Here is a 23550-nt window from a genome sequence, read left to right on the forward strand (position 1 = left end):
TGCTAAGCACTCGAATGGGTCCTGTCAGTTCTCACAACAACCCTCAGAGACACATGGTACTCTCCTCAGGTGAGGCCTGGGGAGGTATGTTGTCTGAGGTCACACAGAAAGAGGCAGAGCTAGGACTTCAGTGCAGGCAGTCTAATTTACTCAGGTTCTTAACCACTACCTAAAAAGACCCACGTAGACTAAATTATTAAATTTCAAAACACTGAGCATAAAAATAAAAATCCTAAATGCTTTTAGAGGGCAAAACAGAGGTCACGTGGGGGAGGTGGGAGCATTTAAATAGCATCAGACTTCTCATCAAGCATACTCCATGCTAAAAAGACAACGGAACAATGTCTTCAAAGCATAGAATCCTATATCCAAACTATCAGTCAAATGATGCTTTTGGAACTCTAAGCAACTAGAAAACTTATGTCACACACTTTCTGATGAAGTTCCTTGTAGGTCTATTTCAGCAGTATGAAAGTGAAATCAAAGAGCATGTTAAGACATGGAATATAAGAAATGGTAAAACTAATCTGATTCCAATAAAAGGAAATCTGAGCATAGCATCTGAATAACATACCTAAGAAAGTGGTCCAAATTATAATAGGAAATTACGAACTCAAGAAAAAAAAAAAAAACGTATGAGAAAGTCAGAGTTCAAACATCATAAACTGTAGTTGGCATGGCTTTGAGCAGTAACTAGAAACAAATTGCTTGAGTTCAGATGGACTGGGAAAGGGTAGGATGGGAGACTATCCCTTTTCAGTGTAAACCCTTGTCATAACTGCATGTTTTTAAAAACTATGCGTCATGCTGATAACAAAATTTTATTGAAATACCATCACTATGTTGTTCAGCATCTAATGTTGAATGTATATAATTGTCAAATAAACTATAACTGTAAACCATGTAAATTTTATTTTTTTAAAGATTTTATTTATTCAAGATAGAGAATAAGAGCACGAGCTGGGGTGGGGGGGCAAAGGGTGAGGGAGAAGCAGGCTCCCCACTGAGCAAGGAATCCAACGTAGGGGATTCGATCCCAGGATCCTGGGATCATGACTTGAGCCAAAGGCAGATGCTTAACCAACTGAGCCACCCAGGTCCCCCCAAAACATGTAAATTTTAAAAATAACTTTACGTGAAGCAGACAAATGGCATCTTTAAACAGTGAGACTGTGCTCAGCCTGACTTCCACAACAGGACTTGCCAAAAAAAAAGATAATGAAGAGCTTTCTTTAATAAACAAAACAAAACAAAACAAAAAAACCAGAAACTACTAAAAAACACAATATGCAATCCTTTTCTTTGGAAAAGAAACTGTCCCTATCTCTGACACCCTGGTGCTATGAATCAACAGACGCTACATAGAAAACCAAAGCTTTGAAATTCTTTGTGTCATAATTTGGGGGGGCTTTCCATTAACCCTGTGGAGAAATATAATGCAATAAAAGTGTAATGCCATCTCATGAATATCTGAAGAGTGTAAGATGCTTATTAATATCTTGTAAAAAATATTTTTTTTAAGATCTCCCGTGTTATAAAGTACACAGGCTGGAAAAGGGTTGCTTCTTCTCTCCTACAACCTCTCTGGGCCTCACTCTCTTGATCTCCAAATTGGAAGGGGTAGAGTTAGAGCTGTTTCAGGTGGTCTTTGCAGCCCTTTCCAGTTCTTCAACTGTATTCTCTCTCTTCAAAGTTAATAAAAGGCCAGTTGGAAAGTGTGCTTTGGCTAGACGCTCATGTGGTTCACCTGGACAGTTCTTTAGATTTTTAATTAATAATTTTGGCAGGTCAATCTGTGTGGAAGTCTTGGGCTGTACAGTTTGTTTGCCTGCTCTCTGAATCCCCCTTTGTGCAGGCCGTGGGGCCACCACAGTGAGGCTTGTTTGCTGTCTGTTCCTACAGCAGCTGCTGCTTTTCTTTCTTTATCCTTTATCAAGCAAAAGAAAATGCAGTGATGTTTGTGTGTGCTTCAGAGGAGGGAAATGCTCTCCAGACAGGTTATTCTCCGGGTTAAAGTGGATGGGGTGAGCACAGAGGAGCTAGCTCAATGGGAAGAGAGGTCGAGGCAGCATCTGCCCTCCTGTTTGTTTCGACAGTTTCAGTCTTGCGTATAGAATGTGTTGAGTGAGAGGCGAGCAGAAGTTAAGAAATGCCCTACTGCTTCGTTCGTCAGCCAGTTTGGGGAGTGGAGGCGGAGAGTAGGAGGGGAGAAGGGGACATACAGCCAGTCTTCTTTTGCTATTATTAAACCCCTTGCAATTTCATCATCTCCACTTCGCAGCTTCTTACTGCTGTGTACCCTGCATAACCGTTAACTGACCAAGAAGTACTGTTTCCCGCTTCTGGTAGGAAACATCAAAATTCCAAATACTTTCCAGCCGTGACATTGATGGTCAAACCGCTCTATGAATTGGTTTCACACAATCCTACAGGACCATATATTTTTGCTCAAGCACACTAAGCATGAAACAGCAAACAGAACCATAAAGCCAGTAAAAGAATATACAAAGATGGAAAGATCTGAGAAGGTAACCAGGAGTGAACCATCACTTTGGGAGGGAAAGGGAAAAAAAACAGTAAGTAATCTTAGAGAAGGTGGAAACAGTGAAAGGGGAACAAGTGTGTGTGTGTGTGGGGGGGAAGCAAAAGGAAGAGAGAATGCACAGTAGACTGCAATAAAACCACAGGTACCGTGTGCGCTCCTGGGCTTCTGCATATGATTTGCCAGGTCTGCTGCCTTGGGCTCCATATAGATGTGTGACTGGTCACGGTAACAAGAGGTTCCTTCCCTCAGAAAGCCCAATGGTACGTGCATAGAAACAACATCTGGATGAATATATATCCACCTGTTAATACTGATCACCTAGAGGGAGTTTTTCTGGGTGACTCCTGCTTTCTATATTATACATCTCGGTCATTCATTCTTTCTTTTTTTTTTTTTTTAAGATTTATTTATTCACGAAAGACACACAGAGAGAGGCAGAGCCGCAAGCAGAGGGAGAAGCAGGCTCCCTGCGGGGAGCCTGATCTCAGGACCTGGGGACCATGACCTGAGCTAAAGGCAGATGATCAACCGCTGAGCCACTCAGGGGCCCCAACATCTTGGTGTTTCTAAGCATTTTTCAAAAGCACGTATTACACACTTGTGTAAACAGAAAAGACAAACCAAAACAGACTTTTAAAAAAGTTCCAACGAGGAGATCAAGAGTGTTTTCCTTTCTCTTTCTTCTTTTACAAGTGTGGATTAGAGATGCTCAAGGAAGAATTATATCCCTCTCACCTTCATCTTTGCAGTAAGTGAAAGAGATTAAATAGGTTCTAATTTCCTGGAGACTTATATAATTAGAGGTCAGCGATTTTCTCAGGTCTGGGCAGCCAGGGATAGCCAGAATCTGTAACCCTTTATACCTGGAGTTGTTCCTACGGGGCTTATCCTCTCAAAGGTATTTGCTCCTTCTTTATGGACACTCTTGTGAGCATGTTAGTCTCAGCTTTCCGATTCGTGTTTTTTTATTTTTTTATTTTTTTAAGATTCTAAGTAATCTCCACACCCAATATGGGGCTCGAACTCACAATCCCGAGATCAAGAGTGGCACACACCACCAACTGAGCTGGCGATGCACTCCTCCAATTAGTTTCTTAAGAACAATAATATTTTATCTCTTTGGAGCCTAGAGTAGGCATTTAAGTATTTCTTCGTTGGCTGGTTGATTGCTAAATTTGAGTGTAAACTTTTTGCCTTTCTTCCTTACTCTGATGGAAATTCTTCATTCTCCAGAAGCATATTTTTCAGGTGCTACTTTTCCAGGGATTACTAATAAGGAATAGATGGCAGTCACTGATGGTACACATTTCTTTTTATTTGGATTTCATGCAGACAAATGCACACTTCTGCTTTAACCCAACTTCCCTTAGAGCCAATTCCAAGACATGAGGTCAAGGATGCCTTCTTTCCTCCAACCTGCACAGGCCCAAAGCCAAATCTGACCAAAAGAAGTATTGTCAGAAAACTCAGATGCATCAGTGAGTGAGGTCTCTGACTATCCTCCTCCTCTTCCCTATAGCCTTCCCATGCCCTCCTTCCCTTGGCTCTTGCCACCACTCCATGCTCCAACAATGAATAGGCTATTATGCTGAGGCATTATTTCTGCTTACAATCTTCCATAATATCTTTCAAGCCAAGAGGGTGAACCACCATGAAATTAATACTGGCTAGACTGAGCCTGAAAGCAACAACTCCCTTGGGGCCATGTTTCAGTCCTACCCTCCAGCTAAGTGAGCCCTGTCAGATTCCATTTTACTCTGCTTATCTTGACAGACTGTTCAGGAAGGTGCAGCAAGCTATTTGCTGAGCCCATCTGGATCAGGCTTATAAATGATATAGATTCCTGAAATGTTCTGAATGTCAGTGTAGGAGGGGCTCAGGTAAGACAATAGCGTTCTTAGAAGACGGTGGACTTAAAGTTTCATTTACATAGTGTCATTAGACAAAAAATGAGAAGGATGGGAGGGTCACATACAACTAAAGCCCCACTCTCTTGTTCCCTGGTTCCTTCTTAGTTGGTACTGCTAGAGATAAAAAAATAAATAAAATAAAATAAAATAAAATAAAATAAAATAAAATAAAATAAAATAAAATAAAATAAAATAAGATAAGATAAAATAAAATAAAATAAAATAAAAAAACAAAACAGGGCACAAGTAGCGAGGAGAAATCCTCTTGATTTCTCACAACTGCCTTAGATATGGTATTACTTTTCCTCAAAGCATCTGCACATTTTCTCAAAGAATACCCATAGATAACTCAGTAACATGTCCATTGTCTCAAATGTTGAGATAGGAAGTGACCTTCTGCCAGCAAGAGTGCCTTAGAAATTTTCTACCTGGGAGTGCCCGGTGGCTCAGTCAACTGAGAGTCTGGCTTGAGCTCAGGTCATCATCTCAGGGTCCTGGGTCCTGGGATGGAGCTGCCTTGGGCTCCCTACTCTCCTCCCTCTCCTTCTGTTTGCTCCCCTGCTTGTGCTCTCTTGCTCTCTCTCTGTCAAATAAATAAATAAAACCTTAAAAAAAAAAAAAAAGGAAAAGAAAGAAATTTTCCACTTGAATGTATAATCATCTGAAGCTGGACCCTAACTTCACAGGGGTCCAATGAGCTGCTGAGACAGGTCCCTGTTGTATGTGCAGATATGCTTATGCAGGACTCCTAATTCCTGGAAAGAATGTTCATTTGACTTAAAAAAAATGTGAATAAATAAAAGTATTTTCTCATACTAAAATCAGATAAGTCAGAGTGCAAGACTAGAAATACTCTTCTCAAGCCATGGAGTAAAATGCTAAGAAATGATCCTGATATCAAATCAAAGGGCAAATTTTTCTGATTAATATGGCAAAATTGAGAAGCATAGTCAAGAAGGGTAAACGAATGTGTCACAGGCTAGAAGATGGTCCTGGTGAAGCTGTGCAGGCTATTGGGCACCAGTTTCCCTTGGCAGGCCATAGACTCTGCTTTGTGCCCACTAGGAAATACTGCACTATTTCAGTTAGTTTTACAATGTGTTTGTATATTCTATAGATATGTAAGCATCTTAACATAGTTTATATTTTTAAGTATCTTGCATTATAGGTAATCCTAATAAGTATTTATAAATCTAAGCTTGTATAACAAGTTACAGGATGATGGTTTACAAAGCAAAATTTATTTTTAAAGAGATTTACTTCATGTTGCATAATCCCCTAGAGCATTTAAAAATGTGAATTTGAATTATGGATTCAAGACATACATTACAGAAACCAATATAATTTAAATTTTATTACAAACTATATGCAACTTTTGAAAAAGTTATATGGTATAAATCTATAATAAAATATCATTAAGTAGAAGGAAAAACTGACTTCAAAAATATGAATATCAGAATTTATTTCTGATTTATTTCTTTTACAAAAGAAGATAAAAAGATTTTAAAAAATAGGACATGAACTTAGGTAAAAAGTAAAAACCGACGTAAAAGACCTATAAAACAATAATTAATCACAATTAATAAAAACATTTTAACCTTAAAGAGTGAATTTTTGGACACAGAAACTGAAGGTATTAAGAACTTATCCTTTATTTCTTGAACTCTGGCTTTGAAAAACTACTCAAACTTTTTATTCAAGAATCCCAAGTATAAAATCTGAACATTGGAGGGAGTTCAAAATAGTAAAGTACCACAATATATAATTAACCTCTATTTCACAGGTGGGAAGATGGGAGTAGAAAAGTGAGTCAGTCAGTAGTGGTTACTCATCTAAACAGAAGCATTCTAATGCCCTGAATGTTCAGGATCAGAAAATGTTAGAATTGTAAGAGATCTCAGATGTTGGTGGTCTAGCCTTTTATCTTGTTGGTCAGTCTGCATTTATCTCATAAATTGATTTTTTGGAGAACACATACTGTCAGCTTTTAATTCTTCTAATGTCAGAGGGATATAGTACGACATAAACCAAATCAGAGGTCAGTGGATGAGCTACATAACCTGTGCAAGTTCTTATCTTTGTCATTTCTAGCTTATCCTAGATAACCACATTCTATGCCAAACTTATTGGGCATTTCCTCACTGGAGTCCACTATGGCAGTGCCACCTGAGTCCACATAGTGTTTCCTTTTCCTTCTAGTTGCAAGAGAACAGAACAGATTTACCAAATTAAAAAACCCTCTCCCTGGAACTGATCTGAGTCTGAAAAAGGTGGAGCTTGAAGTAACCTGTGGGAGTACTCTTCATTCTCATCCTTGCACATCTTCCTTACCTCGTGGAAAACAGTATTTCTCTTTATCTTTCAAGGTGACCCAAAAGCATCCAAAACTGGGCCTCCAAGAAGTATATATAGCATGTGTCCTCTAATGAACTGCCACAATTCATTCTTTGAAAGTAAAAATATCAAAACTATGTAGTCATTAAAAAGCATGAGTTTGAACTAAGATTTGAGGTTTAAAATGAGTGTAAAAAGCGAGTCCTAACAGTCAGTATGTGAGTCCACTTAAAATATTTCCGCATATTTGCCTGTAAAAGGCATGGAATGATGCACACAGTGGTTGACTTAAGAGTGGGATTACGGTGTGCAGAGAAGGTTAGGAAGGGGATTTGGGCTCTTCCCTTTATTCGCATCTGAACTGTCTGGATGTTTCACCACGTGTGCTCTTAAATGCTTACAAATTAATTAGGAAACGCCCACATCCACCAAGAATCCTTATCAATCTTTACTGCATTAAAAGTCTGGGAAACCGTTAAATTCTTGCTTTGACCGGCTTCCATGGAGAGTTCAATTCCTTCACCAGACATTCCTAAAATACCAGGTTCTTTGGCACCAGGCTACCGAGATCAATAACACCTGCTCTATTTGGGGATGGAAACCTGCTCCAAAATGCAGCTAAGAGGAAAAGTGAATTTGGTTAAGAATGGGCACCGTCATCACTTGGAATACAACAGCTCCCTCACCGGCTCCTAATTGGCCTTCCCTGGGCTTCATCCCTCGGCAGCGCCACCGGCCGACGTCACCCTTTCATTCTTAAAAGTCGAATTTAGGATTAAGGCTCCAGTCCACACCGCTGAGCGGGAAGTGTCCTTGGGGGAAAGACAAGCCCCCCCCAACAGAACCCCGGGGTGGGGGGTGGGGGGTGTATCCTCAATTGATTTTGCAGCCGTACACAGATTCCTGGAGTCTCTGCTGAGTAATGTAATTTCTGGGACAGCAAAGGGGCAGCTGATGACTTTGAACGGAATTTTACCTTTCAGCTCAATCCAGGGAAATTGCAACAGAGTGGCCGACGACGCAAAGTGCTAGATTGTGCTTTATGTATTTATTTATTTCTTTTCAATTTTTTCCTCCCAACTTCACGTTTCCATGCACCAGAATGTTGATGCTACAAATATGGGACGCCACGCTTACCTGACAGGCTTCTTCCATCCCACCTGGGAGCGGGGGCTCTGGGCGAGCGCGCGAACGGTGGCCGGAGCCCGCCTCTCGCGGCCGGAGCGGGCTCGGCGGGCCGCGCTTCCCCTGCTGGCCCCCGGCGCCGGAGCCGCTTCGCTGCCGGGGCTCCCGCAGTCAGCCCCCCGCGCGCACGCGCGCTCCCCCGGGGCGGCCCCGGCGCCTCCAGGTTCCCGCAGGGCTGCGACTGGACAGTTCCAGCGGGCGGGGCGGGGCGGGGCGGCGGGGGCAGGGCTCGGCGGCCACGTGACCCGCGCCAACATGGCGGCGCCCAGCGGCGTCCACCTGCTCGTCCGCAGAGGTAAGCGCCTGGAGAACGGCCCCCGCGGGGCTTTGCACCGTGGCTCCCTCGCTCGCTGAGCGCCCGGGTTCAGAAGGGTTGCACACCCGCGCTCAAACACTTCGGCGCACACACGAATGTGCTTTCAGTTCCGCCGACACGTGCAGACCCACAGGCTGACACGTAGACACGCCGCAGGAAGAGACCCGTTATTCACTCGTCATTCACTCGTCACTGCGGGGCATCTGTTCTCAGTCACTCCTTGCGATGTACGGGACATGGAGGTTTTTCTTTTTTTTTTTAGATTTTATTTATGCATGAGAGACACACATAGAGAGAGGCAGAGACACAGGCAGAGGGAGAAGCAGGCTCCATGCACGGAGCCCGACGTGGGGCTCGATTCCGGGTCTCCGGGGTCACGCCCTGGGCTAAAGGCGGGCGCTCAACCGCCGAGGCCCCCCCCCCCCCGCTCCCCCGCCCACCCCGGGCTGCCCTGAGGTTTTTCTTACCCCTGGTCAGTTGCCTGATTAGTGTAGCAAACTTGATTATTTTGGCTGCGGAGCTGTGAACCGACGGTAACTCTGAAAGGCGCCCGGATGCCCAGTTGCCTCAGAGAAAGCAGTTGGCGTCGGTTGTATCCATCGGCTTGAGACGACACGTCTTTTGGGAAACTTGCAACATGTGATTATTCTGTTACCGTGACTTGAGAATCATGCCTGGGTAGCTCTCCGTAGGTGTTACACCCTTGCGTGAGGGGTGAGATTTTAGGAAATGTGCAAACTCTTGTGCTGGTAAATCAGGGAAACCGTTCTTGGATTTGAACTAGTTTCTGAATCTTGGTTAGAAAGAACTAGGAAGTTATTTCAAGGGTTGGGAAAGAGGGGACTGATAGGTATACATTTGGGGACTGCTTAGGTATCAGGCATGTAGGGACAGCAGTCCTGTGGGGTAAATAGTTCATAGTAAACAGCTACCGTTTATGAAGTGCTTTTTAAGCCCATGATACTGTCAGTACCTTTTCTATGCTAGTTACCTTTTATTTTTTATTTATTTTTTAATTAACTGATTAATTAATTAATTAATTTTGCTAGCTACCTTTAAAAACCCAATGAGTCAATGCCTCCTTGGGCAGCACCTATACTATAACTGGAACTGTACAGAGATTAGCATGGCTCCTGTGCAAGGATGATATGCAAATTCATACAGTATTCCATATTTTTTGGAGTTAAATTTTTTAAACTATAAATAAATAAAGGAGCACTGTACTGTGAAGAGTAAATTAAAGAAAGTCAATGAGTTAGGCATTATTCCCTGTTTGCAGACCAGAAAAGTGAGACAGAGAGGTGAAATAATATGATTAAGACCGCACAGATTGTAAGAGGAAGGTGATGTAAGCAGTATTTTGGACTGGTTGGATGTTAGAGTGTAAGTCAACATGAGACTGCAGCCTTGTGAAAAGAGCCCCAATTTACATCTCTTAAGATCTGGGCTCCAGGCCAAGCTCTGTTTACTAATCAAGTTACTTTTCTGTTTCCTCTTTTGGCAAGAAATAATGGTGTTTAGACTTTTTTGTGTACAGGTAATGGTGAAGAGGATCTGGGGAGATAGTCAAAGTGGAGGAGGAACCAAAACACACATGCGTATTTTGTGTATACACACACACACACATAATCCCCACAGGTTACAAAAGTAACATATTGATTTTTTTGTGTGTGTGGTCACTTATGATTTTGACAAATGTTGATTCAGTCTTCATCTTGGGAAGGACTGCTGTAGGGAAGCCACATTGGGTTATTGGTTCCTATAACCCTTTCCACTATATCCCACAGTGCTACAACAACCAAAAGAGGAGTTTTCTGATTAGGAAAGGGAGAGAAGGGATCCCTGGGTGGCCCAGCGGTTTGGTGCCTGCCTTTGGCCCAGGGCGGGATCCTGGAGACCTGGGATTGAGTCCCATGTCGGGCTCCCGGTGCATGGAGCCTGCTTCTCCCTCTGCCTGTGTCTCTGCCTCTCTTTCTCTCTCTGTGTGTGTGACTATCATAAATAAATTTTAAAAAATTAAAAAAAAAAAAGGAAAGGGAGAGAAAAATGTGTCATCAGGAAGAGATTTAGTGACCAGGAAAGGTTGCCTTTATGGACTATCTATACGTAGTTTTAAGTTGCAGACTGGTTTACCTACCACCTGCTCCCCCAGAATGGAAAACGGAGAGTATATTCCTGAAGGTTCCTCTCTTCTCTCTTCCTCCTTTTCACACACTTAAATTGATGTAAATCAATTCACTATAAGTCTTTCTGTGTCAGGGTTTATCATCAGCATCTGTATGAATTTTTCCCTCCTGGAAAATAGGAAGAAGATATTTTTTAACCTCCTAAGAAGGGCATGAGGTTTTTCTCATGGTTCTCCAGCTTACTGTAGCTTTGGTCACTGTATACCCTACATACAGTAGTTACAAACCTTCTCTTTTTTTTTTAAATATTTTATTTATTTATTCATGAGACACACACACACACACACACACAGAGAGAGGCAGAGACACAGAGGGAGAAGCAGGCTCCATGCAGGGAGCCCAACGTGGAGCTCGATCCTGGGACTCCAGGATCACGCCCTGGGCCAAAGGCAGGTGCTAAACCACTGAGCCACCCAGGCGTCCCACAAACCTTCTCTTAATGTTCCCACTCCTAACTGTTAATTCTTATTCAGCAGGAACTGTATCTTATCTGTCTGGTTTAACAAGCAAGTAACTGGCTCAAAGTTACACTTATTAAACATACTGAATTGAGAAGCTATGAAGACTTGTTCTCTCCCATCATGGGCTAAGGAATAGGTAGAAACTGTGAGTAGTGACATTGGAAAGGAGAAAGGACAGATCAGTCTCTTGGAAGCAAAAGATAAGGTAACAAGAGTCTTTTAGGGGTGAAAGTATTCCCTGGTATTAGCACTAGCAGGAAATCCCAGATCAAGACACATAATGCCTACTCCCAGGGCAGAGACACAGGCAGAGGGAGAAGCAGGCTCCATGCAGGGAGCCTGACATGGGACTCGATCCTGGGTCTCCAGGATCACGCCCTGGGCTGAAGGCAGATGCTAAACCCCTGAGCCACCCAGGGATTCCCACTACCAACCCAACTTAACAGGAATCCTTGTTCCAGCTCCTGAAGCCACCCCACAAGATCCTTTGTATAGGAAGGAATGGGGAAGGCAAATAAGTGTGGCATACTTTGTCCTTTACATTCTGGCTTTTATGAGCCAATCCCTCATGTCTTCTTGTCTTCTATCTCTCTAATTTTCCCAGACTTTCATTAGGCTTTACTGTTAGGTTTCCAAATATTATTGTTCCCCTAACATTCTGTCCTAAACTCTCATTCCTTGCTTTCTCTCTTTGTTGTCACAAATCAAATTTATCTACCTCAGTGACTGCCAAATCTAGATGATTTAATTTATTTATTTATTTATTTATTTATGATAGTCACAGAGAGAGAGAGAAAGAGAGGCAGAGACACAGGCAGAGGGAGAAGCAGGCTCCATGCACCGGGAGCCCGACGTGGGATTCGATCCCGGGTCTCCAGGATCGCGCTCTGGGCCAAAGGCAGGTGCTAAACCACTGCGCCACCCAGGGATCCCCGATTTAAAAAAAATGAACAAAGTATCTGCTGGTACTGGGTACCAGTCCTCAATGCCAGCTCTCCATTAGGTATCTTTTCCTAGATGTCAGAGGCCCCTTGAACTCAGCAGGTCCAACATGGAAATGAATATTTTTCTCCACATCGTCTTCTGGCCTATAGACTCTACCTTCATCAATTATATTACCATCCAGTCAGTAGCTAAGTGAAAGCATTTGAGTTCTCTTGGTCTTCACCATTTCTTTTAATTTTTCTGTCCAGTGAGTCCATAAATCCCCCAAGCTATTTACTTACTTATTTTTTTTAAAGATTTTATTTATTTATTCATGAGAGACAAAGACTGAGAGAGAGAGAGGCAGAGATACAGACGGAGAAGCAGGCTCCATGCAGGGAGCCCGACGTGGAACTCAATCCTGGGACTCCAGGATCATGCCCTGGACCCAAGGCAGGTGCCAAACCGCTGAGCCACCCAGGGATCCCCTTTACTTACTTATTTTTAATTCAAGTATGATTAACATGCAGTGTTATGTTACTCTCAGGTATATAAAAAATATTAGTGTACCTCTGTCTCCCCGCTAGAATGGGAGCTTCTTACAGACATGTCTGACCTTCTTCATCTGTCTCCCCAAAGCCTGGAGCACAGTGTCTGCACGTGGTAAGGACTTAGTTTCATAACTGAGTGAAAACCCTTTCCAATTGCAGCTTCCTGTAGAAATATTTGTGCACAGAAGTTGTATGGTAGGCCTAAAGAATATCTCAAAATGTCAGTTTTCACATAACAGGCCTAGGCAGTGAATTTTTTTTCCTTCCTCCCTCCCTCCCCTCACCTTCGTTCGTTCCTTCCTTCCCTTCATTCCTTTATCTCTTTTTCACTTTCTTTTTTTTTTATATTCCATCTCTCTCCAAGAATAATTTAAGGCAGTTTTACTTCTGTGTATCTTTTTTGGCAACTATGAGAATTTCACTCCAAGTTATTTTAATTATGAATCAGACTTATAATTAGAAAAAAGAGAGGTTGAAATGGGGGATGGGAAGAAATCCGAAAAAGAAGGGCTTGAAGTTTAAGCAGTGTGGCCATGGGAGAGGTGAAGGAAGCTGAATGGAAGTAAACCCAGCACCTGAGCACTATCCCGCTGTACTTCCACAAGCTATGTGGAAGGAGTTGGAGCTGTGAGAAGAGAGGAGGCTGACTGTTGGCAAGTCTGGCAGAAATTCTAAGAAAGGCACAGTTCGTGGGTGTGTGAAATAGTCTGGCCTTTCCAGAGAGCTGTGTGGCAATGTCTGTCAAGATGTAAGATATACGTGTTTTTTACCTAGCAATTCTGCTTTTGGGAATTTATCCTAAGAGAACAATAGGATGAGTACCAAAGGTGTTTGAATAAGATTGTGTGTTGGTTATATTGGACAGAAACTGAAATGTCCATTGGTAAGAGACATTGGCTACGTAAATTGTGCTTCATCCATGCACTGGAATGCTATGCAGCCATTAGAAAAAATGATGTCTAGGGGCACCTGGGTGGTGCAGTCCATTAAGCATCTGGCTCTTGGTTTCAGCTCAGGTTGTGATCTCAGGGTCATGAGATTGAGCCCTGTGTAGGGCTCCGTGCTCAGCGCAGAGTCTGCTTGAGATTCTTCCCCTCTCTGTCCCTCCTGCTAGTGCTCTCTTGCTCTCTAATAAATAAATAAATCTTAAAAAAATAGATGATGTTGATGTACTGTAGACTTAAATAGTCATTGACACATATTGAGACAAAAAAGTCAGGGTATAGAACAGTATATCCCCATTTGTGTAAAAGCAAGTATCTTTGTTTCCTTATTTGTATATATGCACAAAGAGGTATCTAGAATGATGTTCACCCAAATGTTCATAGTTATTTCTAGATGGTGAGATTGGACTTATTTTTGTTTTTTTGTACTTTATATGTTTGAATTTTATATATTAAGCATTTTTATTATCCAAATATTATGTAATATAGCCAAATAGAATATTTGTATTATTATTCATTACTATACTATAAGATATAGTGCTATTGCTATTTCATCATTATTGATTTTTTTAGTTTAACAAATGTAAAAAATATTTACAAGTGCCTCTATTCATTTGTGACTCGATGGCCATTGATTCTTTCACTGAGAATTCTCTTACCATAGTGGTTTTTCAAAAAGTTAACCTTGGGACACCTGGGTGGTTCAGAGTTGAGCGTCAGGTCAGGTCGTGATCCCAGGGTCCTGGGATCGAGTTCTGCATTCCCACCAGAGCCTGCTTCTCCCTCTGCGTATGTCTCTGCCTCTCTCTGTGTGTCTTTCATGAATAAATAAATAAAATCATGGAAAAAAATTTAACCTCCAGGTAGGGGAGGGGTTGTTATACATCATGAATTAAGTACTTGAAACTTTTGTCTCCTGACTTGAGATCCTTACTATTCATATGCTTCTGTAGGAAAATGTGTCCTCAATTTTGCCAAACCAAATTAAAATTAAGTTTTCGGATATGGTCTATGTACAATTTGGAAAATGCTAATGTAATAAGGAGCTTCCTGTGACTTAAACTCTATTCATGTTGATAGCCAGTGATGAAATGAATTTTTGCTATCTGATATTTCCTTTTTCTTTTTCTTTTTCTTTTTAAGATTTTATTTATTTGAGAGAGAGGAAGAGAGAGAGAGAGCACGGATGAGCGGGGTGAGGAGAGAGGGAGAAGCAGGCTCCGTGTTGAGCAGGGACCCTGATGTGGAGCTTGATTCCAGGACCCCGAGACCATGAGCCAAGCCAAAGGCAGATGCCTAAACGACTGAGACACCCAGGCACCCCACTATCTGATATTTCTTAACAAATACCATTCAACCCTATCATAATATAGCTTTTTACACATAGATTAAGACATGCTTAATAATCAAATCATGAAAAAAAATAATAATCAAACCATGGCCCTAAATTCTCTAAAGTCAGACATGTCTCTAAAGTCAGACATGTCCCTAAAGCCATATATGTTTTCCTCTGCTTGAAAAAACTTTGTATAACACAGATAGCTCCTGTCTCCCATTGAAATTATAAAATCTCAGTGCACAGTATAGGACATGTAGACCCTCAGTGATGAATAACAAGTCATTTAAAAAAAAAAAAACATGATGTTGACCTGTGTTTGTTGACATGGAATGATGTCCACAAAGTATATTGTTTGGAAAAAGCAAGTTATAGAACAGTTTAATATAATCCCATTCTGTAAAAGAAAATACCAGTTTCTTCATGTGTGTTTAAGTGTATAACATACAGAGAAAGAAAATATTCTAAATAATCAATTTCTATGAAATGCCCACTTTTCCCAAGCACCGGAAATCTTTGAAGATGCAGAGTGGATGCTGTATATCTCAGGGAATTTGACAAAAATGGAAGGAGATTAATATGTGTGCAGAACTTCACTTGAACATCTTATCTTATAGTTAAAAAAGCTTTTTCTTGTGGAGGCTGGATTTTCTTTTTTAGCTTTTGAACATGGGGAGTTTCTTTTTTTTTTAAGATTTTATTTATTTGAAAAAAAAAAGATTTTATTTATTTGAGAGAGAGAGAGCACAGGTGAGGGGAGGGTCAGACTTCCTGCTTCCCACACCCAACCCCAGGACCCTGGGATCATGACCTGAGCTGAAGGCAGACATTTAACCGACTGAGCCACCCAGATGCCCCAGGGGGATATGAATGATTTCAAACATACACAAAATTAGAGAGAGTAGTAAAATAAGGTCCCAAATACCTATCACCTAGTTATAATAATCACCAATTTATGGCCTCTCTAGTTTTATCTTTACCCCTGTCACTCTCTCCCTGAAACTGGATTATTTTGAAGCACACCCCAGATATCATGTAATTTCAACTGTAGATTTTTCATTATGTGTCTCTGAAAGACAGGGAGCCCTTTTTATTTTCTTCAAATGCTGTACTTACCAGTTCTAGAATTTTCTATTGGTTTCTTTCTTTCTTTCTTTCTTTCTTTCTTTCTTTCTTTCTTTCTTTCTTTCTTTCTTTCTTTCTTTCTTTCTTTTTTTCCAATTTTATTTATTTACTCATGAGAGATACAGAGCGAGGCAGAGGGATAGACATAGGCAGAGGGAGAAGCAGGCCCCACGCAGGGAAGCCACTGTGGGACTTGGTCCCGGGACTCCAGGATCACACCCTGAGCCAAAGGCAGATGCTTAACCGTTGAGCCACCCAAGTGTCTCATGATTGGTTCTTTTCTTATGGTTTCCATTTCTCTGTTGAGATTTCCCAGCTGTTCACTCATTATGTCTATCTTTTCCTTTTAGTACTTGAACATACATATTTTTACAAGCCATTTAAAAGTCAGGATCCCTGGGTGGCGCAGCGGTTTGGCGCCTGCCTTTGGCCCAGGGCGCGATCCTGGAGACCCGGGATCGAATCCCACGTCGGGTTCCCGGTGCATGGAGACTGCTTCTCCCTCTGCCTGTGTCTCTGCCTCTCTCTCTCCCTCTGTGACTATCATAAATAAATAAAAATTAAAAAAAAATAAAATAAAAAAATAAAAGTCTTCATCAGTTAATTCTGTCATCTGGGTGATTTCAGGGTCTGTTCCTGTTTTACTGACGGCATGGTTTTCTGTTCTCTCAACCATTTCTTTTCCTTTACAGTTTGTGTTCAATACAGATCAGTTCTATAACATGAGAAGTTACTATGAAAGCATAAATACACAAAAGCAATATACAATCTGAAATAGATATACGGCATTCAGATATGAAACAAAAGGGAATGTTCGTTCATATACACAGTAGCTTGATATCTGTTGGATATGGTTATTCCAGTCTAGATTCCTCAATATGGGAAAAAATGGCTTTGGTTATCAAGACTACTGTGGCCATATCAGATATCGGAACAGCTAAGCATCAAAAGACCTTAGGGCCTATTTTTAAAAAGCTTTCTGTGCATTGAGGCAGTTGTGAAAAGATTTACTTTCCACATGAAGCTTAGGATTAGGTTCTATCTAAAAATATTGCCTGAGAACAGAAAGTATTCCAAATATGAGTATTCTGATTAAGGTTTTTTTTTTTAGATTTATTTATTTATTTTAGAAAGAGAGTGAGCACCCAAAAGCACATGAGCAGGGAGAAGGAGAGAACGAGAGTCCTTGCTGAGCACAGACCCCAGTGTGGGGCTGAATCCCCCAAACCTGACCTGAGCTGATGTCAAGAGTCTGATGCTTAACTGACTGAGCCACCTAGGTGCCTGAGTTGTTTTTTTTTTTTTTTTTTTTTAAGATTTTATTTATTTATCCATGAGAGACACAGAGAAGGAGAGACATAGGCAGAGGGAGAGGGAGAAGCAGACTCCCTGAGTGGGAGCCCGAAGCGGGACTTGATCCCAGGACTCCAGGAGCATGACCTGAGCCAAAGGCAGATGTTCAACCACTGAGCCACCCAAGTACCCCCCTCTCTGAGTTTTTTTTTTTTTTAAGTATATTCAGTAAAAGTATAAAAGTCTTTCTGAATTTAAGTAAGTAAGCTTCCAGTTTTCACTTCCAAATACTTGATTTACCATGTTGGCTCTTGCACACATTTGCCTTTTTAATTTTAAGATTTGACAGTTTTACCTTCAAAACATACATTTTTAAATTATAAAAAGTAGTGGCACCTGAGTGGCTCAGTTGATTGAGCATCTGCCTTTGGCCCAGGTCATGATCCGAGGGTCCTGGAATTGAGCCCCGAGTTGGGCTCCCTGCTCAGCAGGGTCCGCTTCTCTCTCTCTCTGTCCCTCCACTCTACTTGTGCGTGCTCTCTCTCTTTCAAATAAATAAATAAAATCTTAAAAAATAATAAAGAGTAAAACGTATTCAACATATGTAGAAATAAAAAGCATTTTGAAATTAATTGAGGTTAATGTGCTTCGACTCTTTGGAATCAGCTAAATGAATCTGGTGCTCTTGTTGAATAGGAATAGGTGATAAGTATATAAACAAAATTCACTCATTATGCTTTCATTTGGGGTAGATTCCAATCCAAATCCAAATCTGCCAGGGCAGATTCATTGCCCTGGCACATGTCAGTTACTGTATAAAAAGTCAAATGTAGGGATCCCTGGGTGGTGCAGCGGTTTGGCGCCTGTCTTTGGCCCAGGGCGTGATCCTGGAGACCCGGGATCGAATCCCACGTCGGGCTCCCGGTGCATGGAGCCTGCTTCTCCCTCTGCCTGTGTCTCTGCCTCTCTCTCTCTCTCTGTGACTATCATAAATAAATAAAAATTAAAAAAAAATAAAATCTTAAAAGTCAAATGTAGTGTCAAACCCAAGACCTCAGAGGGGGAAGAATTCAGTTCTCAAAGAGAACAGTGATAGCTTGACAATGTAAAACTTTATCCAGAGTACATAAGCATTACTTTAGTACTGCTGAAACAGTGCATTGAGGATTTGTAGTAATGCCTAGAAGTTTCTTCTAAAGAACTTTCCAAAACTAATGGAAAGTTTTTTGTATTATCTGTTTTGTGACTTTAAAGATTTAATGAACCAAATGAAAATTGAATCTTTGTTCCACATTCCGTTCTTTATCTCTAGGTAAGAAAAATTTTATTTTCATTTTCTTTTATTTCTTTTGGAAGGGGAAGGGAGGCAGAGGGAGAGAGAGAGAATCTTAAGCAGTGTCCACGACCAGCATGTGGGTCTGATCTCACAACCCTAAGATCATGATCTGGGCTGAAATCAAGAGTCAGACACTTAACTGACTGAGCCACCCAGGTGCCTGTATTCTCATTTTCAAAGTAGAGTCTCACCTGTCCATATTTCTTATGCCACATTAAAGCAATCATCTCTTAACTAATTTTGGATGTTGTCTCTTCATCTTATATGTTAAACTCCAGTAGGTTTAATATTGACATTCATCATCTAGTCAAAACTTTCACATGCTCTTCAAACCAATGAAATTTGGGATCCTCAGCAAATATTTTCTGTGTCAAAAAGGTGTGGAATTGGCAGATTTGATGAAGATCTGTTTTTTCATTGTCACGCTGGATGTCTAAATGCCATTTGAATTGGGTTTAGAAGATGGGGTAGTAGAAGTGTTTCTTGACCTGAATTTCTAAACAGAACAGACATAGATGGGAGAACGAGATTACGAAGAGACTTGGAAGAGCACTGCCAGTTGCCTTGATGGTGGCATTAGTTAGATTTGGGGCAGCAGAAGTATTCTGGAAGGAGTTACTTGAAAGTGTTTGAATAAATCTGGCCCAGCGCCAGAAGCATTAGCCCCAGTCTGAGCCTGGCCACCATCATTTGCCCTTGTCCACTGCATTGTCATCAGTGCGTGGTGCGTCTCTCTGAATCCTGAGAATGTGGGCCACCTCTGGCTTGGGGTGGACACAGGTGAGGTCTACTTTTTTTCCGCTTGACTGGGTCACATTTTTCTGCTTCTTTATGTGTTTTCTAATATGTAATTGTATATGTGACATAAAGAGTAATACTTGTATGGATTATGTTGTTTTTCTTTAAAACATGTTGAGTTTTGTTCCGACAGAAAGGTATATTACTGGCAAATCTTTCTTATTCTACCAACCTTGGTTTTATTCTTTGTTAGAGTGGATCTGTTTTGCCTTTAGACCTAAAATGTAGCCCTTACTGTAATGCAGAGATCAGCAAACTTTTTCTTTTCTTTTTTTTTAATATAGTATAACCCAATTTTATTTTATTTTTTTAATTTAAATTCAGTTTCCTTTTTTTAAGATTTTTTAAGATTTATTTATTTATTTATTTATTTTATTTATGATAGACACAGAGAGAGAGAAAGAGAGAGAGAGAAGCAGAGACAGGCAGAGGGAGAAGCAGCCTCCATACAAGGAGCCCGATGTGGGACTTGATCCCTGGTCTCCAGGATCACGCCCTGGACAGAAGGCAGGCGCTAAACCGCTGAGCCACCCAGAGATCCCCTAAATTCAGTTTCTTCACACATAATGTATTATTGGTTTCAGAGGTAGAGATCAGTGATACATCAGTCTTCTATAACAGTGTTCATTACATCACCTGCCCTCCTTAATGCCCATTATCCAGTTACCCTACACCCCCCTCCTCTCCAGCAACCTTCAGTTTGTTTCCTATGATTAAGAATCTCGGGAACCCTGGGTCTCTGCCTCTCCCTCTCTCTCTCTCTCTCTCTCTGTGTGACTCTCATAAATAAATTTTAAAAAAAAATGTCTTATGGTTTGTCTCCCTATCTGATTCTGTCTTGTTTTGTTTTTTCTTCTCTTCCCCTATGATCTTCTGTTTTGTTTTCTTAAATTCCACATATGAGTGAGATCATATAATTGTCTTTCTCTGATTGACTTATTTCACTTAGCATAATATCCTCTAGTTCCATCCATGTTATTGCAAGTGACAAATTTCTTTCTTTTTTTTTAATGGCTGAGTAATATTCCAGCAAACATGTTCTATAGAGGCCCAGGTAGTAAATATCTTAGGCTTTTATGGACCTTATGGTGTCTTTTGCAACTATTCATCTCCGCCAAGGTAATGCAAAAGCTGCATGGAGAGCATCAAACAAATGAGCATACCTGTATTCCAATAAAATTTAATTTATGAAAGCCAGGTCTTAATTTGCCTACCCTTGCTCTGCTAATGCATGGTTCTTACTCCTAAGGTATGGTCTTTCTGAGCTCTTCGTTGAATGACTTTCAGCTCAATGACGTCCTTCTACTCGGTTTGAGCTGGGACTCCAACATCTCTCAGCCCTGATACCTCTAGAACCTCTGTTCACACTCAGCCTACAGCAGCTACTGTCTGGTAGACCTGGTACTCTTCCAGTACCGTGTGACACACACATTCCAGCTGCTTCAGCAACCAGATCTCTGCTCTCTGCATCCCTAACTAAGCAGCGAGGGGCTGTGTGTGGCTCAGATACCACCTCCAAATACCACAGTGGGAATGGTCCCCCCAGGCAGAACACTGGGGCAGCCTGGGTTCACTGTGTGTTTGTTTACCCTCAAAGTTCACCATTTGCATTGTTCAATATCCAGTGCTGGGAAATAGCCCCTTCATGTTTTGTCTAGTTAATTTAGTTGGTTAGGACAAGAAGGAATTCTTTTTTTTAAAAAAATATTTTATTTATTCATGAGAGACACACAGAGAGAGAGAGAGAGAGACAGTGACACAGGCAGAGGGAGAAGCAGGCTCCATGCAGGGAGCCCAATGTGGAACTCCATCCCAGGACTCCAGGATCATGCCCTGGGCCGAAGGTGGCGCTAAACCGCTGAGCCATCCAGGGATCCTCGAGAAGGAATTCTAATAACAGTTATGTAAACATGGCCAGAAGAGAAAGTCAAAACAATTTTTTCAATCTATAGGTAAACCTATATATTACCTTCCCACTTTTTGGGCTTTTTCTTCTTGAATTTTATGTGTTGAAGCAAGTGGTTAGTATGTGTGCCCTGTGGAGCTTTCCACATTCTGGATTTTGCTGATTGTGTATCTAATGTGGTCATTTAAAGTGTTTCTTTATAAACTCACCATTAGATCTAAGGCCTGACTGATTTAGGTTAGACTTTTTTGGAGCGGGAAGTAGGGGCAAGAATACTTCATAGAGTATTGCTTTTTGCAGTGTTATTGGCCACTGATGATCATTACTTTGCTCCATTAATTCATTGCAGTTTGCAAAATGGGAGTATTTTAATTCAACCATTCCTTCTTGACTTATTGTTGAAAATGTCTATGGAGAGAAACTTTCTCATCAAGTATTTAATTACCCTGATAGACCTCATCCTATAAAGTTAAATGCTTGATTTGTTCTCTTTATTTACCAGTTTTTAAATAACCTTATCCTCCAAAAGTGAAGGATACTTAGTTGTTTAGAGTAATGTGGATTTATTTCTAATTATGTATCGACTTCTTTAATTTTATGAAAGTATATGAAAGGAATCCAAGATTCAAGGTAGAAAGAAGATCAAAAGCTAGGGGATCCCTGGGTGGCCCAGCGGTTTAGCGCCTGCCTTTGGCCCAAGCTGTGATCCTGGAGACCCGGGATCGAGTCCCGCATCGGACTTCCTTCAGGGAGCCTGCTTCTCCCTCTGCCTGTATCTCTGCCTCTCTCTCTCTCTCTCTTTCTCTCTTTCTCTGTCTCTCATGAATAAACAAATAAAAATCTTTAAAAAAAGATCAAGGGCAGCCCGGGTGGCTCAGCGGTTTAGCGCCGGCTTCAGCCTAGGGGCCTGATCCTGGAGACCCAGGATCAAGTCCCACGTCCGGCTCCCGGCATGGAGCCTGCTTCTCCCTCTGGCTGTGTCTCTGCCCCCCGCCCCCTCTGTGTCTAATAAATAAAATCTTTAAAGAATAATAAAAAAATTAAAAAAGATCAAAAGCTATTAATAGAAGTAGCATTTTTAAAAAATGAATTTAGGGGCACCTGGGTGGCTCAGTTAAGCATCTGACGTCAGTTTGGGTCATGATCTCAGGATCCTGGGATCGAGTCCCGCGTCAGGCTCCCTGCTCAGTGTAGAGCCTGTTTTGCCCTCTCCCGCTTGTGCTCTTTTCTTTTCTTTTCTTTTCTTTCTTTTCTTTTCTTTTCTTTTCTTTCTTTTCTTTTTTCTTTTCTTTCTTTCTTTCTTTCTTTCTTTCTTTCTTTCTTTCTTTCTTTCTTTCTTTCTTTCTTTCTTTTATTTATTCTGAGAGCGAGAGAGGCAGAGACACAGGCAGAGGGAGAAGCAGGCTCCATGCAGGGAGCCCGATGTGGGACTTGATCAGCCTGATGTGGGACTTGATACCGGGTCTCCAGGACCACACCCCAGGCTGCAGGCGGCGCTAAACCACTGCGCCACCGAAGCTGCCCCCCCCTTTTTTTTAAGATTTTATTTATTTATTCAGTGCACTTCCTTTCAAATAAATTAATAAAATCTTTATTTATTTATTTATTTATTTAAGAATAAAATCTTTAAAAAATGAATTTAGGAAATTCTTACTATAACTTAATATTAGAGTAGAAGATTATAAGGTAAGAAAGCATTGAATGTCCCCCAGAGCTTGTTGCAAGTTGAGTGTCCTAGTATTAGTCCTTCACATGTTAGGCCCTCACTTTTGTATCTACTGAAATGTCAGATCTTGTGCTTATAATAAATATGCTTCTTACTATCCAAAGTGTCATTGTATATAAGATGAAAAGGCAACTGGGTAAAGATATGATTTTGGATCCTGTCTCTACAGCTTATCACATGAATGAAAAAAAATAACTTAATTTTCCACTCAACTTTGCTGTGAATCTAAAACTGCTCTGAAAACTGAGTTTATTAAAAAAATAACTTGAACTTTCTAAATTTCACTTTCTTCATCTGTTAAAAAAAGAGGGGTATAAAGTTTTCTAAGTCAAATGAAAATTAAGTGAGAGAACCTGTGACAACACCTAGCACAAGATGGTCCCCACTGGTTGAAGCAACCACAGAAGGCAGCCCAGAATCAGGGGAGTGGACATAGGCATCCTTCTTTAATGGAATAGGTGTCCGTTGTGATACCCTAAGGCTATCTCCTTGAATGCAATGGGGAAGGAAGCAATGAACTTCTCAGATATATGCAAAATTTTGTCTAGATGAGCAGATTTCTGAAAGAAAATATGCATGGCTTTCATTAATTTCCTAAAATAAGATGTGATTTGGGGGGGGAAAAAAGCATTTCCCCTAGATTATCAAAATTCTTTGATACTCTTCCCATGAAG

The 23550-nt window shown here is 41.1% G+C and overlaps 2 protein-coding genes and 1 non-coding gene across 3 annotated transcripts in view; 2 read left to right on the top strand and 1 right to left on the bottom strand.

The window, feature by feature from the left end:
- The window catches only part of SLC25A12 (solute carrier family 25 member 12), a 206338-nt gene extending 198273 nt beyond the window's left edge, over positions 1 to 8065 (bottom strand). Inside the window, exon 1 of the mRNA XM_025460184.3 lies at positions 7927 to 8065. Coding sequence (XP_025315969.1) covers positions 7927 to 7944 — 18 coding nt within the window. The 5' untranslated portion in view covers positions 7945 to 8065. The remainder of the gene's footprint in view (positions 1 to 7926) is intronic.
- Positions 8066 to 8168: 103 nt separating this feature from the next.
- METAP1D (methionyl aminopeptidase type 1D, mitochondrial) overlaps positions 8169 to 23550 on the top strand; it is an 88496-nt gene continuing 73114 nt past the window's right edge. Inside the window, exon 1 of the mRNA XM_025460187.3 lies at positions 8169 to 8269. Coding sequence (XP_025315972.1) covers positions 8230 to 8269 — 40 coding nt within the window. The 5' untranslated portion in view covers positions 8169 to 8229. The remainder of the gene's footprint in view (positions 8270 to 23550) is intronic.
- LOC112668304 (U6 spliceosomal RNA) lies at positions 9365 to 9468 on the top strand. The gene has a single exon (XR_003141637.1). It is a non-coding gene; the product is annotated as a U6 spliceosomal RNA (small nuclear RNA).

The sequence above is a fragment of the Canis lupus genome, chromosome 36 (genome assembly GCF_003254725.2).
Source record: "Canis lupus dingo isolate Sandy chromosome 36, ASM325472v2, whole genome shotgun sequence".
Taxonomy (NCBI): domain Eukaryota; kingdom Metazoa; phylum Chordata; class Mammalia; order Carnivora; family Canidae; genus Canis; species Canis lupus.